A 19,418-nucleotide genomic window follows, 5' to 3' on the forward strand; every position below is an offset into this window, starting at 1 on the left:
ATTCTCCAGACATATAAACAACATATGATGATGATTGAAACGCACGCACACACACACACACGCATATACCAAAGTATTGAATGCCATCTATACATTGGATTTTCTTTTCTTTTGAACACTGATTTTTTTTATCGATGAAAAAAAACTTGAAACTTAATTTTTGGTATTTGAGTCAAAAAATTAAAATTTTGTTTTCCATCATCAAGTTTTTTTTTCTTTGGAATGAAATTTTTCAAATATTTATTCAGTACACAACACAGCACATTTTCATTTTCATTTAATTTTTTTGTTTTTTTTTTTTTTGATGTTAGTAAAAAATCACTGTAAACAACAACCCTTTTTTCGTTTTATTTCTTCTGTGTGTGTGTCATTATCATGGATCGTATGAAACATCATCATCATCATAATTATCATCAGCATCATTTTGGAACAATTTCATTTGTTTGGTTTCTGTTTGTTATATTATTGTTTCAAATATATTATGATGGAATGGTTTGGGCACAATTTTTGCCAAAAACAACCAAAACAACGACAACAACAACAACATTCATTGGCAATGACAGCAGCAACTATTATTATAATGTTAATAATGTTGATAATGATAATGATTTCAAAATTGTTACAAATTTTCCATCATCAGCATCTTTGGGCAACATATTTTTTGATCACAACAATAATTTGGCCAACAATATTGTCATAATGGCAAATGATGATGATGATGATAATAATAATGAAAAACTTTATACTTATGGTTAGTTTGTGTGTGTGTGTGTGTGGATTGAATTTTTTTTTTCATTTGTTTTGTTTCGTTGTTCATTTTCATTTTCATTTTGTTTTTGTTTTTTTTTTTTTGGTTGTATTGTGTTACAATGAATGCATGCATGAATTTTATTTCATTCAATACGGTTTTTTTTTTTGGTTTTTTTCTGGTTTTTTTTAATGACGATGATAATTGTAATTACGAAAACCAAAACCAAAACCAAAAAAAAAAAACCAAGTTAATTCGACTGAAAAAATTAAATAATGAATTAAACACGAACGAATGTTTTATTTTTTCTTTTATTTTCGTTTTTTGGATTTCTAAATTCAGATGAAATTGTTGGCGAAATGGAAAAAGCTACCGACGAATTTTATAATGAACTAATTCATATTAGAAACATGTTACCATCACTGCCTCCATCTTCGTTGACAACAATAACGGATGATGACGATGATGATGATGATGATGAGGACATTTTGGAACCAGCTCGAAAAAGAAAACGAAGATCAATACAATCGGAAGATTATTTTGTTCCAGATTTCATTCGTGATGTATTTATCTTTTTAGCTTTTTTTTCTTTTCTTTTTTTTGTTGTCGTTGTTGTTGTTGTTTTTCCTGTTTTGAAAACAAACTAAAAACAAATGAAGCTGAAATAGACAATAAGAAAGAAAATATTCTTGAATCTTATTCCCTGACCCCACCACCAGCCCCATTGAATTATAATAGAACATTTTTTTTTGACATTTTTCATTTTTTCATTTCATTTCATTTCATTTTTCCTTTTTTCTTTTTTTCTTTTAACCAATCCATGTGTCCAGGGAATACAATTGATTTCAGAGATTGTACCAATTGAAGAATATGATGGTGACAATGAACAAAATGCTGATCATAAAGGCCAACAACAAAAAAATCAAAATAAAAGTCAACCGATCAAACGTTTGCAGACAATTTGTTCGAAAAAAGGATTCATAATCGATTTTGTTCTTGTCAAATTCAATCGCAATCAATATATTGTTTGTTTGATAAAAGAAGCCAATAATAATGGCCAACAACAACATCAGCAAACAATGAAAATGTCGACAACAGAAGCTATGGCAGATAGTGTACAAAAAAATAAACTATTCTTTGGTGCCATTGATGGACAAGACACCAATAACAATAAAAAAATGGACAACGTCAATGAACCAATAATACACGAATACACATTGGTTGATATGGTTAGGCCAAAAAAAGTTTTAGCCTTTGTCGATAAACGTCGTGCTTCATCATCATTCACACCGTTATCATCATCAACAACAAATGAAGAAGAGATATTAGTCATCGTTTTGGTCAATGAAAAACATACAATAAATGAACAGAATATTGAATGGATACAGATCGATAGCAACAATAAAATCATTTATCAAAATCATTTGGCTAGTTTGAAAAAAATTTCTACAACAAATGTGGCCATCTGGGAAAAACGTAACATGATTATTGTACATGATATATTTGAAGGCGTATTGAAAATGTTCAAATTTGTTGGAACCTATTTTGATCACGTCGAATTTGTATGGCCAGTTACCAATGATTTGAATTCTATTTATGCATTCACATTAAACGGTATATCATATCTTGTATTAGGCTATGGTCATAGCTTGGATAACAAAACGCCTAAAGATGTTTCCATTTTAAGCTATAATGATTATATGGAACGATTGGAACCAATTCAATCGATTCAATGTAGTGAAAAAGTTATCGGTATTGAATATTTCATTATTGGTCATGGCATCAATCAGGAAAATTTTTTGGCAATAGTTGAAGAGAATCATATTGTAATGTATAAATTTTTGAAATCTAAACGTGAATTTATCGTATTCCAACGGATCACATCTGGACCGATTCGCCATGTAAAATCATATGGTGATGTGAAACGAATGTTTGTGATGGCCATAATATTACAAAGTAATGATATCTATTTTATCACATATAATTCATTACGTTTCATATATTCACCCATAAATATTCGCGTTTATGTTAATCCTATGCAACCAATTTATTTGAAAAAAATTCACGATTCACATCACATGGAAAGTTATCATTCTGATGATGATGATAATGATGAAAAAATTTCAACATTAAGCAATGTTCATCTTATGATTGGTGGCATGAATGGAATCCGTTTATATTCGATTCGTTTTTTTCATGATAATAATCTATTCAAATTATGGACTGAACATTTAAAATGGTGTCATATGAAACGAAATGAAATTGCTGATCTAGAGAAACATAGTATTCAAATTGAGAAACGTTTTCATGAATCATATTTTAAATCTGATCCATTAATAATTCGAGGTACACTTACGGTGCCTGGACATCAAGGAACAACCGTGGAAACCAGTGATTATCGTAATATAAACAATGAATTATCATTAAATAGAGAATATTTCAACGAATTATATAATATGAAACGACAATTGATTACTATTGAAAAAGAGATTCAAAAAGGCCATGAATTACTTACATCGAATGCTGTGTTTATCAATTCAGCACATGTACAGATAATAACGGGAAATTTTTCATTTCTATCACTGTCCATAATTAAATATGACGGTAATCATATACGATCACAATGGCCATTACCAACATCATATCATCATCAATCGTTTTCAACAATACCATCATTACCAGCAACAATGAATATAATTACTGATCATCTTAATGATAAAATGATTCGTGATTTATATTTCGAGATCATCAAAATTCGATTGTCTGATTATGATAATTATAATAATAATAATAATAATCTACAATTACAAATCAATGAACCAATGTCATTTGATTATATTGATCAAATGAACAGTTCAATTTGGTTAAATACATTGATTAATGAACGATTCAATGCATCAAATATTGTTACTGTTAATGGAAATCATGTGATAAGTGGCCATAAACGTTTTTATCGTACATTAATTGTTGATGATTTAATTCGTGCTCAATTTGTCAATAGAAAACATTTTGATTCGGATAATGTTTTGTTGACTAATGGTGAACAACGTATACGTAATCCTGTACATGTTGATAGTCGAAAATTACGATCCGGTCAAATGAATGTTATCAATATGAATGGAATGGATTTCGGTTCCCTTTTACATTCAATCATTAGAATCGATCAACCAACATCATTGACAATGGCTATAGAATTTGTTAACAAATTAATTGTTAATGAATTGATAATCGATTCTGGTGGCCGTTTAAATGGCTTTAATATTGATGACATTTATGATCAAGCATTATGGCTTAATAAACCAAATCAAACAATAACCGGTGATTGTCATTTTGAATCTAATCTATCAATAATGGCCAATTTAAATGTACGAAGAATTAACAATCAAAATGTACCCGATGATTTTGTACGAACAGATCAATTGGAAACGATTGTTGGACAAAAAATTTTTCATGATCAAGTTTATATAAAAAATTTAAACATTTCAAAAACATTAAACGGTTTGGCATTGATTAATGGTACGTATCGATTATTATTATCATTTTTTTTACTTATTTATTTATTCCATTTAATTTTTTTTTGCCTAACCTTCATATTTCGATTCATCTGCATTTTAAATATTTATTATTTATATGAAAAAAAAAAATTTTTTAGACATTCCAGATATTGTGATCAATGATGATGATATCGAACAAAATATAACTGGTAAAAAAATTTTACATAATCTATCGATTCGTAGTAATAACAATAACTACATTGGTGGACTATTGAATGGTATGAATATTGGCGAATTGGAACAACGTAGTCGTAGACGGCCATCAATATCATATATTGATACATTACATATAGAAAATATTGCCCGTTTTGAAGGTGGCCTATGGTTTGAATCAATAAATTCGATTACAAGACAACAATTTCATAAATTGATAGAAGAATCATTGACTTTGGACAATCAATGGGCAAATTTAGCGTTCGAACATGTTCATTTTGATCGACTTCATGTCAATTATCTTGATTGTAATACGATCAATGGTATCGATTTAGCTAATGATTTGCTAACCCGTACCACACCGCAAATGATAAATTTAGCTCACTATTCATTCAATGATATCGTATTACATAGCCATGCAAAAATCGATCGTTTAAATAATTATAGTATGACCATCATGTTGGATAATGTTCTGAAAAATTTCGGTAATCAATTAGTGAATGGAACTAAAGAGATCCATGGTGATGTTCATGTTCAATCATTGATTATCGATTCTTATGTTAACGATATTCCAATTGATGATATTGTTTTCAATGATGATTATCAACCAACAAAATGGATAAATGGAATCAAACAATTTAATAATCAAAATAATTCTACAACATTCGAATCAATTGTAATCGGTGATTTGATCGTCGAAAGTATAAACAAAATTAATGTGAATGCAATAATCAATTATTCGATGCGTCGCCGTGAATGGCAGAACATTTCAAATGAATTTCATTTCAAATCATTGGTAATTGCACCAAATGAAGAATTTACAAGCCCATCTATAAATGGAATATCATTGAAATGGCTTGAGGATGATATTGTTACTGCGCATCCAACAGCAAAACAATGGCAAAATATATCGGCACCTAAACATTTTATTGGACAAGTTTCGTTTGATCAGATTGAATTTGATCATTTATTTGATGATATTACCGTTTATGAAATGCAACACAATTGGCTAGTAAATGGCCATGGATGGTGGTCATCACAGCCACGATATTTGCGAGCAAATTTTTCTATCGATCATTTAACCGTACAAAATGTTCATATTCATGATGGCCATCTAAACAATATTGATCTGAATTGGTTATTTGATGAAGTTGTGTGGTTAGATCGTAAAACATCCATTCTAAGTGAAATTGAATTCTTTGGAAATGTCAAAATTATGGGTAATTGAATATTTGATCATTATTTCCATTATGATTGACAAATTTTTTTTTCTCTTTCCAAAAAAAAAAAATTCCAATTATAGGAGACATTCTTTTTAATGGACGACTGAACGAAATCGATCTCAGACAAGATGTCGTGTTGAGCAGTAATTATACAGGAGCACAAAAAATCAAAGGAAATATTCGTTTTGTCAACAATGTAACTGTAATTAAAGATCTAAATGTTAAAGGTTCAATCAATCAGATTGATATTGATTATTTTTGTGGACAAGTTTATAAACCATCATATGAACCAACAAAACCATTGGTGATCAATGGAAATGTTGATTTTTTTGCACCAGTACAATTTGAATCGATTAATGGATTAACATATAAAGATCTTAGTATTCGAGCATTACGACATGATCATAATGAACAAAAAATTACGGGTAAAAAAATGATCGATATACTCGTATTGAATGGACCAACCACTATTAATGGTTATATAAATGATTTAAAATTGGATTATATTTTCGATCATTATATGAGCATAACACGTGATCAAGAAGTGCAAGCAAATCTTGTATTACGTAATGTACGATTTGAAGATGATATACAAGTGGATAATCTGCAATCGGATACGGATATTATTAATGGTGTTGATTTAGGCCGTATAAATCGTAATGCATTAAAACAATATGGTGATCAAACCTATACTGGTAATATACATTTTGATACAGAAATAATTATTGATAAACATTTGAATGCAAAATGGATCAATGGAATTGCCACCGATCATTTGATGCATAAAAAACGTTCAATTAATACTTTTACTGAAGAAATTGAATTCACACAAGATCTAAATGTCAATCATAGTATGACGATTATGAAAGGTAAAAAAATTTCCAATGTCAATATTGATCGTTTTCTTAAGGATGCTGTACTTGCACAAAGTGATAAAAATTATACCATTTATGGTATGAAAACATTCGACAAAGTTGATGTTTATATTCTACATACACGACCATTGAAACAATGTTACAATATCACGTGAAAATCTATTACTCAAATCATTCGATCAAACTGTATATGGACAAACAATTCTATCTGGTGATGTTTTGATTAACAAAACATTTTTGGTCGAAAAAATCAATGATATCAAACCAAATGATCTGAAACGTCGTCTAGTTAAAAAGAATGCTGATAATATAATCAAAACAAAAGTTCATGTCAATGAATTATTCGTGAACAATGTTGATGTACAATCATTTATTGATAATGTCAATATAACTATATTGAATCAATTCACAAATACTACAAATTATTTACAACAAATGGATCATGATATTCGTCGTACGCGTATCCATTTAGATTCTATACGTCAAAATCTTCAGGTCATTGGCTCAAAATTATTATATTTTGATCATCTACATGATATTGAAATGGCTAGAGATTTGAATCTAATTCATAGTGATCATGATCATCATCATCATCATCATCATTCACGGCCATTGTTAATTTCATTGCTATCAAATTCTTGGATTTGTACATTCATATCAACCGTGGTCAGTGATTCGGTAAATAGCCTCAATCCATCATCAACATGTAATCAAATACATGTCTATTGTAATTATAACAATCAAACTACCAGCAATAATGGTTGGAAACATCATCATACATTTTATTATCCAGGAACATTATTGGCATTCGAACAAATTGACAATGTATGGTTATTATTTTCATATTTAGAAAAATCATTCAACAAAACAAATCTTCATGAATGTTTACAATTCAATAATATTTCAACATACAAGAATTCATCGTACTACAATAACAACAATATTGGCATATGGGTACAGAATATACGATTTTTTAGTCAAACAAAAACTTTTCAACACAATTATCATCATTTAATGTCTATGCCAGAAGTTTCGCTAATTCTCAATGATAATCAGCAGCAGCAACAACAACAACAACAGTATCCGATTATGAATCAAATGATTTTAGCACTTGATCAAACACCGTCCTACGCAATTCTTGCTACCGGTAATATACTGAATATTCTACATATTGGTCATATGAATCGGATTGAAATCTATTCAATTAAAGATGGCCAATATCAAATGTATGGCCGTATAGAATCGGTATGTCTGTGTGACAATCTTTTATTTCTAATTAATTTTCTGTTGTACATTTTTTTTTGTCTCAGTTATATCGTTGGCAGAATTTATTATTGGTTTCAATATATCAGCCATATGAATCACATTTGGATATTTTAACCGTACTACCGGATTTTAGCTTAAAAACATTGGATACTATATTAAATGTCCATGCCAAACATATGGTTATCATGGCTAATCATCAGATTAGTGATTATAAAAATTTTATCATTTTTAACAATATTTTAAATTCTGAATTGTTGTACGTTTTTGGAACAACAGATGGCGAACGATATGTCAAGGTACGATTTTTTTTTTTGAAAAATTCAAAATTACCGAAAAAAAAATTCATTTTCATTTTTTTTTGTACTTGAAGGTTCAAGAAATTCGTACTGGTCCGATAAAAAATATGGCAATATATTCCAATTATTATACACAACTAGATTCTTCCGATCTATTGATGGTACATCATTGTGACCAGATACGATTTTATCGTCTTTTCGGTCTAGAAGGTATTCGTCCAGTATTGGAAATTCCTATTGCCAATAATGTTTATCATGCCGGTTTTACTCCAAATCCAAATTGGTATCTCTATCTTTATCATGGAAATGATTGTCGATCAGTGAAAAAAATGGAAATTCTCACACCAATATATCGTAATAATCGGCCATCATTTGAATATTATGGCCAATATCGAAAAAATCAATCAATGTTTTAGTAATCATTTTTTTTTGTTTTGCTTTTTCTGCTTGAACAATCTGTATTTATCCCATTGAAAATGTATTACGAAAAAAAAAATTTAAATTTTTATTCGATCATCAGGCCTGATTGTGTGTGTGTGTGTATGGGTTGTGTATTGGGTGTGTGTTTGTCCGGTTATTATGTATGTATTCATATTTATATATGTTATATCAATCGCTATTATCATCAGTGAAATTCAGACAGGAAAAAAAATCAAATTACAATTTTAATGAAGAAAAATTAATGATGTAATAGTAATAGTAGTAGTAGTAGTAGTAGTACAAGAAGTAAAAAATGTATGTATCTAAATCTGATTTGGATTTTTCTTTTCGTTTTTTAAAAGAGAAAAAAAAACCAATACCAAACAAATAGTTTTTGAAATATTTACAACGATTATATGTAATGATGATGATGATGATGATGATGATTAAAAATGGAATCCAAGAATCGATATAGTATAACAAAAGTATAACCAAAATGAACACCAGAATTTTTGTTTTGTTTTTTTGTTGTGAAAGTGAAACTACTTTTTTTTTGTTTGTTTGTTTTTCTATCATTTGTTTGTGGATAGCAAAATATTTTTGGAACATGAAACATTGTTTTTGGTATTACAAATCAAGATTCAAGGTATATTATCTGTGTGTGTGTAGGTGTGTGTTTGTGTGAAAATTTACAATTCATTTTATGAGAAAAAAAGACTAGAACAACAACAACAACAACAAACAAAAAAACCTGAACCAATGAAAACCGAATAAGAAAATTGAAGAAATTCATTTTTTTTTCTCTGTTTAATTGTGTTTTCTTCATACCAGATTCTAGTAGATTCGTTGTATTTGTGTGTGTGTGTGTGTGTGTATGTATCAGATGTCCAAATGTTTTTGTTTTCCAAAAAAAAAAAAAAAACAAATTTACAGTCAAAAAAAACGTGTGTGTATCAATCAAGTTTCATGTTTTTTTTCAAATGGATGATTTGATATTTTTATATAATATAAAATGAATGAATGAATTTATGTTATATTTATATCATCATAGTATAGTACTTGTATGTTTCAAAATGATTGATATATAGGGTAATTGATATAAGGTCAGAATGTGAATGTGTGTATGTGTGAGTAGATGAATTTAGAAAAGGCGGCAAAAAAAATGAATAAAATGTTTGATGATGATCGTTTATGACTACCAATATTTTTTTTTTGTTTTCAAAATTTAATTTATAAATAATAAAAATAGTTTTGTTATTCTTGTTTTTTTTTTCGTATATGTGTTTGTATATTATTTATAGCTAGCTAGCAACGACGATTCATTATGGTTGTATTACGAATTGTTTGCAATAATTCCATTTCCTGTGGTGAATACTGTGAAAATTTATGTCGAAATAGATTCTCATATGATGTTATCTGATTGGTTTGATTATTATTATTATTATTATTATTATTTGAATTATGATTATTATGATGTGCACCCGGTATAGCTGGTCCTGTTGCTATCGTAACCATTGTCGCTTTATTTGGATCCATTGTATCGGATATTTGTACAAGAAATTCTTGTGTTGATGGCATTATCTGTGTTTGTTGTTGTTGTTGTTGTTGCTGCTGTTGTTGTTGTTGTTGTTGTGTGGTAGTAAGATTTGCCACTTTTATTCCATGTGTTGTTGCATGATTCAATAGAATTTGAGCTGATGTTTGTTGTGGTTGTTGTTGATGATGATTATGTTGTTGGTGTTGGCCATGCTGATTGACCGTTGTTGATGAATGTGAATGATGATGATGATGATGATGATGATTCGATGTTGAAGAGGTACTGCGGCGTCTTTTTGAATTTACCATTGATCTTTGTTCAGCTGTCATTGATGATATACGCCTTTTTTGATTACGACGTTCACGTTGTTCCTGTGTCAATGATGATACACGTCGTTTTTGATTACGTTTTTCACGTTGTTCGGGCGTTAATGCAGCTACCCTACGTTTAGCATTGATTCTTTCACGTTGTTCCGCTGACAATGATGTGACACGACGTTTTTCATTACGTCGTTCACGTTGTTCAGCCGTCAATGCCGATATACGTCGTTTTGCATTAATCATTTCACGCTGTTCATGTGTTAATGGTGAACGCAATTTTTTAGTTAAATTACTTTTTGAACTATTATTACTACTGTTACTATTGTCATTTTGATTTGAAATGATTTGCTCAAAACGTCGTATATAATGATTATCGTAGATGGCAAAATCCATTTGTGATTTGCGATTTTTTTTTTCGTTATTAATTGAGATTCAAAATCGAAATATATCGACTATGCGATTTGGATTTGGTGGTGAATAAAAACATTCAAAAATGAAAATTGAATTGTTTTTTTTATTGGTCACTACCTGAATAAATTGAATGAAAATTTAGAATTACGTTTTTCTTTATCAAATTATTGACCAGATACTCACCAAAAAAAGAAGGAAATTTGAAACCAAATTTAAAAAAAAAAATGTGAATGTGATGCAAATTGGAATGATTGTGAAAATGCAAATGATTTTTTTTTCTTTCTTTTGATTGATGTAAATAAATCTCAAGTGACGACAAAAACGTGAGGATATATGGTAATAGAAGAAAATTGGTAACAAGTGAACAATATACAGGTCACATTTATAATAATTTGAATCCAATTTTGTTACCAATACACTGAACCATTTATGAAAATTTACCGATTCACAATCGGAATTACAATCAATGATTTTCACATTCTCATTTTTAATAAGTTTTCACAGGTATTAAAAAAAAAACTACACAGCAAAACGCCAAAAATCGACAACGATCATAGACACTTGAATTGGAAAAAATTGGCCAAGTTGGCGACAATCTTTTTAGCACCAGAAACACAAAAACACAGTTTTCATTGATGATATTTTGATGATGGCAAAGAAAAAAACAAAACAAAAAAAAAATCTGATTAAACTTGATTGATTTTTTCTCAGGTCGGATAGATTTTACGTTTCAATTGTAGTCGGGTATGCGAAATGTGTGTATGTGTGTGTTTGTGTGTTTGTGTGTTGTTTGTCTGTGATGTATGGTTTGTGTGGGTGGGTGGCTTTTGTTCAAATAATAAAAATTGATTGAATAAAGAAAAAGACAACCAGGACCAAGAACCAGGAACGGAAAACAAAAAAAAAATAAGGCTAACCTAACTCTTGCTTGTCTTTGTGGGTTTTATTTTTATTTTTATTTTTTTTTCATTATTTGCCTTCGGTGTATTGTGTGTTTGTATGTTGTATATGTGTGTGTGTATATGTGTATGTGTATGTATTACATTTGGGCCTTGTTTTGTTATATCTATCAATCTTGTTTTTCTCTCTCTCTCTCTTTTTTTGTTCACTTTCTTGGTTAGTTTTTTAGTAGCTGCTGTATTGTGTGTGTGTGTGTGTGTATATGCATGCAGGCAACTATTTGTGTAATAAGTCAGTCAGTCAGCCAGTTACAGCTATAGCTCTTTATGTGTGTGTGTGTGTGTATAATATATTTGTATATATATATCGTTGATGATGAAAATGGCTGCTGTTGATGCTGTTGACGACTCACCCATGCTTAATGACAATACGCATGCGTTTATTTACAAGTATTTTTTTTTTTATTTTCTTCTTTTTCCTTTTTAGATATACAGACATTATATTATTTGATGAAATACGCGTATTTGTGTGTGTGTGTGTGTGTGTGCAATTCTACAATAAGCTAATTGACGCTTTTTTATCCTATACATATGCTTCTTCCTTTTTGTTAAATTTAACTGGTTAAAGTCACAATGATTTTTCAGATGTAAATTATGTCGAACAAAACTGCAATTATTACATACCACTATTATATAAAGTTAAACTTTTTTTTATTCATTGTGACCGATTTGATGTGTGTGTGTGTGTGTATGACGTATTCATTTTCATAGAGACTTCTGCAACACACACACACACACACACACACACACACAGTTATTACTTTCGAAATTCGAGATGGTGGTGCTGTTGTCGACAATTTGATATCATACAATACAAAATACAATATATATACTTTGATTAATGCCGATTCATATATAAAAAGTATTATTCTGAATATCATGGATTATGAAATTTGTATTTGGCGCCATAAATTTTTTTTCCGATCATTTATTTAACCAAATGTGAATAATATGTCCGAATTAAAAAAAAACCGAATTTTAAATTGATATATTAAAAAAAAAATATTTCAAATGGCATACGATATACGAGGATACGTTCTATGTGAACAATCTTTTCTCATTTCCTTTTATCAAAAGAATTTTTTTTTGTTTTGTTTTTTGTTTTCAATCAAAGAATGAAATATATAAATTCATAAATGAACATGGACTTTTTAAGACTTTTTAAGCCAAAAGTTCGAATATATTTTTTTTTTGTTGGTTGTTTAAAAGAAAAAGAAATTACATCAAGGAAAAAAATGGCTGTATTTTTTTTTTTGTCTGGAAATAGCCAAAATACTGCAAGACCAAGTTGATGATGATGATGATGATGATGACGGTGATCATCATCATCATCAACTTGGTCTTCGTGGTAATCATCATCATCATCAAGTATAATGGCAATGGAATATAACTACAAAGACGACGGCGATGATGATGATGATGATGATGCCATTAAATTTGCTATAACAGACCCAACAAAAAAAAAAGACATCAGCAACAACAAAATACGATCATCATCATCATCATCAGGATGATGATGTCGTTGTTGAAAAATTTTTTTTTTCACTCAAAAAAATTTCATTGATGATGATGATGATGACTAGTGTAGCGAATGAATTGAATGGATCGGATTTGGATAGTGCCATAAACACTAACTATATTCAAACAAATGGATAGAAAAAAAACGAATGTTTCGCGCCAAATGTCTACGATGATGATGATGATGATGATGATGATGATGATGATGATGATGATAGTCGTCGTCTACATGTTGTTGTTGTTGTTTTTTGATATATCCAACACAATCATAGCATCATGTTTTGGGCCCCATTTCTCTTTCTCTTTTTTTTTTTGCTCTCTCCTTTTGTCTATATTTTCGGGGTTGGTGAATCGGTAATGATGATGATGATGATGATGATGATAGTGCATAGTATCCACATGTGCGTGTTTGTGTATACATGTGTGCCCATTGTTGGATTCATAATAATCACCAAACACACACACACACATCACATAGCATAGTTAAAGTTTAGCTATGAAAAAAAAATACGACTGTAAAGCCGCCTGACCGAATCTTTCAAGTTCGGCTCTCTATCTCTCTTTCACTGTGTTTTGTGCAATTTTTCTTGCTTGATGATGATGATGTCGTTATTGTTGTTGTTGTTATTCGGATACTGATGATGATGATGATGATTATTACCAAAAGAAATAGAAGATAATCATCATCATCATCATCATCATCATCATTAAGGGGAGGAATAGCTACGCGCATAATAATAATTCCATCATCATCATCATCATCATCATCATCAAAATAATAATCAACAGAAAGACGAACCAAAACATTGATGATGATGTGTGTGCACATGTGTGTGTGTGTGTGCATTTGAATGATTTTGATTTTATATTTTGTTGGAGACCAACTTCCTTTTTCCGGCGATATTATTATTGCACAAACAATCAATGATGATGATGATGATGATGATGATTTTTTTTAAACAAGAGAAAAATATTTAAAAACAAAAATAACCCCAGTCATAATTATTTTATTCAGAAAAAAAAAACTTTTTTTTCGATAATTAAAAAAAAAAAAAAAAATAGAATGATTGATGAGTGAAGGTGTGTGTGTGTGTGTGTGTGTGTGTGGTGTATCTTTTCATGATAATGATGAATAACAAATGGAAAAAAAATTTGATGACGATGAACCAGATATATGGATATTTAAAGAATAAATGAAAAAAAAATGACCAAAAAAAAAAAAAAAATAAAAATAATGACCATTGATGATGATTGTCTGATTGTGTTGTTGTTGTTGTTGTTGTTGTTGTCATCAACAATATATATATATTGACAATAAAATGTGTGTTTGTGTTTTGTGTTTATACTATCAAGTTCTTAACATTATCACTTATTATGATTTATGATTATGTTGTTGTTGTTGATGATGATGATGTTTTATAAAGATTTATTATTACATTGAATCATAGCTAAAACCATCATAATGATAATGATTATTATTCTTAAATTTTTTTCCGATTTCAATGTTGTTGTTGTTGTTGTTGCTGTTGATGATGATGATGATGTCAATATTCTTGGATGATGATTATCATCATTTTTTTCAATATTTTTATCATTTAAAAATTTTATTGGTCGTCGTCGTCGTTGTTGTTGTTGTCGTCGTTGTTGTTGTTGTTGGTGTTGCCGTTGTTGTTGTTTTGGTTGTAATTTTGTTTTGTCAATTTTTTTCTTCATATCAACAACAAAATCATTGACATTGTCCATGTGATTATTTGAAAAATTATCCATAGATTTAGTCATTGATGAAATTGTTGTTGAAAACATAGACTCATTATGACTATGACGATGGTCATGGTTTTCTATTTGCTGCTGCTGTTGTTTTTGTTGTTGTTGTTGTTGTTGTTGTCGATGTTGATTTTGATGACGTTGATTAGGTTGATTTTGATGCCAATCATCATCACCGTCACCATCATCAACAACAACAACAACATTATTGATGTCTACATTAGATTTTTGTTCATTATTATCATTGTTATTGACAATTAAAATCGATCGTAATTGATGTTTATCATCATCATCATCATTGTAATTATGATTCAATTCATGATTATGATTATGATAAATTGGAAAATTTAAATTTTTTTTACAAAACAATGGTTCCATTGGCCCCATACAGGTGGCGTAACTGATGCCATAAGGAATAAATGTTTGATCCATAATACCGGCAAATATTTCTGATGATGGACCAGAAGCATATAATGGTACATCTTCACCGCCATGTGTTTCCCATCGTTTTGGTATGGCTGTTTGTTGTATATAATCACGATCAATAGTATTGATTTCGGTTAGATTTTCACGTAATTTACGATATCCAGGTCCATTTGTATACATTAATGTTGTATAGGCTAATTTATCTGAATCACTTGTTTGATCATCAATACCTAGTATAGGATTTCCACGTGCTGGAAATCCACCAAATGTAAATACATGTGAATGATCAGCTGTAACCAATATTAATGTATTGGATTTATTAATTTTTTGAACAACATGTTCAACTGCATCATCTAATGCAAGTGTATCGGTTAGCGCACGATATGCATTATTCAAATGATGTGCATGATCAATACGTCCACTTTCAATTATCAATAAAAATCCTTGTGGATTATGTTTCAAAATTTCGATTGCTTTCAATGACATTAATGCTAATGATGGTTCAATAGTATCATTACGATCAGCTTCATGTGACATATGATTATCGGCAAATATTCCTATATATTGATGATTCCAACATTTTAAAAGATTAAAATGAAGTAAAAAAAACAAAAAAATGGAAAATAGAAAATTTAAAAAAAAAATAAATAATGCATCCAAATAAATAATCCGATTACCTAAAAGATAATCAATTTTATCTGTATCCAATTTGCGTAATGCTTCACTATTCGATACAAATTTTGCTGTTAAACCTCGTTGTTTTTTATCATCAAGCCAAACATCAATAAGATTACGACCATCTTGTCTTTGTCCATCATTTTTTGGTATTAAATTCCTTTTACCACCACCCATTATAACCTAATTGATTTTTTTTTCTTAAATTATGACTGAAAAAAAATTTTGTCAATAAAACATTACATTAAGATTTTTGCCTGGTTCATCTTCAATCAATTGCCGGGCAATATCTTTACAGAATTCTGAATTCCATTCGTTGTGTTCAGATCGATTGACCGTTTTCATCATCATTATCATACGATCATCTGATTCCCAATAACGGCTTGCTGAATGTGCATATAAAGCGGCTGGTGTTGCATGTGTTACACGGGTAGTTGTGACGAATCCTGTTGATTTACCTGCAATCAAATTCAACATAAACAAACAAACAAACAAAAAAATTAAACAATGCACATACCTTGTTGCTGTGCCCAATCAATTATACTGGATACTCTGACCATTGGATCCATAGTGGCTAGACAATCATTCAGTTTTACTTTACCACTGACGCCGACTGTTTCAAAATTAGATTTAACACCGGACATCATTGCCGTTGCACAAGCACCAGAATCACCAACTTGACTATCCAATATATAAGTCTGGATGAAACATGCAAAAAAAAATTAATTGATCAATCAATAATAAACAAAGAATTTATTGATTTGTCATTTTACTTTAACTAAAGCCACCGTTTCAAATGATTCAAATGATAATGATCCATCTTCGGATTGTTGTAATTTTTTCCATAATTCAGTCATGTTTTCATCATTCATTTCATCAGAATTTTGTTTTTCTTGAATTTTTTTCAAAATTGGCAATTGATTTTTCAATATACGAGTGGCTGTAACGGTTGATATGCCCATACCATCACCAATAAAAATGATAACATTTTTGGCCATTTCTTTTTCATACATTTTTGTCATTCGTTTCGATTCATATTGTAATATTCTTTTTATGGCCATATTTTGCCAAAATTTATTGTCTTAAAATTGAATTAAAATCTTAATATATTAGTTGAGAAAAAAACATTCAATATTGCCATAACAAACCTGATGGATCTGGATCACATCTGGCAATATATACAATTGAAATTAAAAACAACATTATTATGGCCATTAGATAATGATGACAATAATTTTTGTTTTTATTCTTGGTCATCATCATTATTACTGCCATGAACAATATTTGTGAACTGTTACTGTAACTATAATTGACCACAATAATTATCATCAACAACAATTGCAAGTTACTCGATGGAATATAGAATACGATTGTCATGAACATTTGTGAATGGAAATATCACCAATCAACATATTCAGAATTTAATGTTGTGAAACGACAACGACAACAACAACAACAACAACAAAAATGTGACAACATGAATGTGGATAGAGAATTCTGAATGTAAGAATCTTCTTATTCACATATTCTGATGACCGATTCTCAATAGAAAAAAAAATCAAATATATTGTGTGACAGATTTTTTTCACACAATCGTAGCCATTTTGGAACAAAAATTTTTTTTTTTGGAATGAAAAAAGTTTTTGTTGTTATTATCGTTGTCATCACTGTTCCATGCTGTCAACCATTGAAATGATAATAAAGTGGTGTAGAATATATATAACTCACTTATTTTTCAGAAAAAAAAATCCGGCAAAATGAAAATCTTTGTGGTTATAATATAAACACAAACACGAACACACACACACACGATACAATGTTGTTGTGCTTATGACCACAGAATCATGAACTGCCATACAAATTGAAATCAAGAACCGAGACGTAATTATCACATAGAAAAAAAGAATCCGGAAAAAAATTCTAGTTGAAATTTGCCAACATACGCCAGCAGAAAAAAGAAGAACTAGTTTTTAAACATTAATTCCGGAAAAAAACCAGCAATAGCAATATCAAATTACAATGATGACCATGCTAGAATTCAGGAATTTTACCCAACATAAAAGTACTGTGCTGATGTAATAACCAATGTAATCGGCTTGTTTTTAACTTCATGAAAATTGTTTAATCTTCAAAAATGAAAAAAAAAATTCATTTTTCATCGCCATGATTAAATTACATGATGCTGATGATGATGATGATGATGAAAAATGGAATTCATCAGCAACAAAAGAAATGTTGATGAAAAGGTTGAAATTTAAATGTCAAAAAATTTACTGAATTTTTTTTTGTTTATTTGTCAGACTTTTCAGTAGTCAACCAAAAAAAAAACCGAATATATCACCGTTATCATGATCATCATCGTGTCAAGAATTAGGAAACAGTCTTGCAAAAAAAAAAATTGTTCATCGTCGTAGTTTGATGACTTTTACCACCATCATAATGATGATGACGACGATGCAATGATACATACTAGTTAATTTTTATTCTTTTTGATTTTTTCTCAGAATTCATCTGGTTCTTTTTTATGTTTATATACAAATAAATTCCTTTTTTTTTGTTAGAGACTAAGATATCGCCAAATATCGTTGTGGTTGTCTTGGTAGTAGTCTCAATTCATATTAACTACATTCAATTTATCCATTCAATGTGATTGTATGTATAAAAATTCAATGAAATTTCATTGGTTCAATTTATTTTTGGCTTTATTTGCAGTCGGTTGTTGTTGTTGTTGTTTTTTTTTCTATTCTGAGAATTGTTAAAATAGAGCTGGTCGAACTGAATTTGTATTTCATTTTTTGATTAATGCACTTGTGTGTTTGTAAGTGGTTATTATGATGATGATGATGATAATAATAATAATCCGATTCTCGCATATGGCAATCGATGATTTATATATTCTTGATGATTTCATAATCAATTTGAAAAACGAAGAAAGAACAAAAAAAAACATTTCATTTTCATACACATTTTGATCGAATCAATCAATGTTTGCACTAAATAAATATACATCAAAAAAAATGACCAGACATTGAAATGAAAAAAATTTTTTTTCTTCCACCAAGTTTTCAATACAAAAATGTTTATCTGGAATCAACATGTGTGTCTGTGTGTGTGTGTGTCTGAGTAAGAGTTTGCACTTGTGAAATATTTTTGTTTATACAATGTCGAAACAAAAACATCACCATCATTCACTGTGTGATAGCCACACAGTTAAACATAAATCATCATATTGATGCCATTACCAGAATTGTCTGACAACTTCTTTTTTTTTGT

The 19,418-nt window shown here is 29.5% G+C and overlaps 3 protein-coding genes across 3 annotated transcripts; 1 reads left to right on the forward strand and 2 right to left on the reverse strand.

Annotated features, from left to right (window-relative positions):
- The first annotated feature begins 248 nt into the window (after positions 1-248).
- LOC124495530 (uncharacterized) lies at positions 249-8,623 on the forward strand. Its single transcript, XM_047058925.2, is given in 8 exon segments — positions 249-751; positions 1,091-1,311; positions 1,579-4,264; positions 4,401-5,675; positions 5,759-6,684; positions 6,686-7,798; positions 7,864-8,115; positions 8,190-8,623. Coding segments are annotated over 8 exon segments (7,191 nt in total). The 5' UTR covers positions 249-375; the 3' UTR covers positions 8,532-8,623.
- A 509-nt stretch (positions 8,624-9,132) lies between these two features.
- On the reverse strand, positions 9,133-11,837 carry LOC124495355 (uncharacterized). Its single transcript, XM_047058708.2, has 2 exons — positions 10,987-11,837; positions 9,133-10,920 (listed from the first exon to the last, which is right to left on the reverse strand). The coding sequence occupies exon 2, from the start codon at positions 10,783-10,785 to the stop codon at positions 9,841-9,843; it is 945 nt and encodes a 314-aa protein (XP_046914664.2). The 5' UTR covers positions 10,786-10,920; positions 10,987-11,837; the 3' UTR covers positions 9,133-9,840.
- Positions 11,838-14,267: 2,430 nt separating this feature from the next.
- On the reverse strand, positions 14,268-18,601 carry LOC124495694 (alkaline phosphatase). Its single transcript, XM_075733550.1, has 6 exons — positions 17,294-18,601; positions 16,919-17,226; positions 16,663-16,843; positions 16,389-16,603; positions 16,148-16,328; positions 14,268-16,027 (listed from the first exon to the last, which is right to left on the reverse strand). The coding sequence occupies exons 1-6, from the start codon at positions 17,526-17,528 to the stop codon at positions 14,697-14,699; spliced, it is 2,451 nt and encodes an 816-aa protein (XP_075589665.1). The 5' UTR covers positions 17,529-18,601; the 3' UTR covers positions 14,268-14,696.
- Positions 18,602-19,418: the final 817 nt, after the last annotated feature.

Source organism: Dermatophagoides farinae, chromosome 8 (assembly GCF_024713945.1).
Source record: "Dermatophagoides farinae isolate YC_2012a chromosome 8, ASM2471394v1, whole genome shotgun sequence".
Classification (NCBI taxonomy): domain Eukaryota; kingdom Metazoa; phylum Arthropoda; class Arachnida; order Sarcoptiformes; family Pyroglyphidae; genus Dermatophagoides; species Dermatophagoides farinae.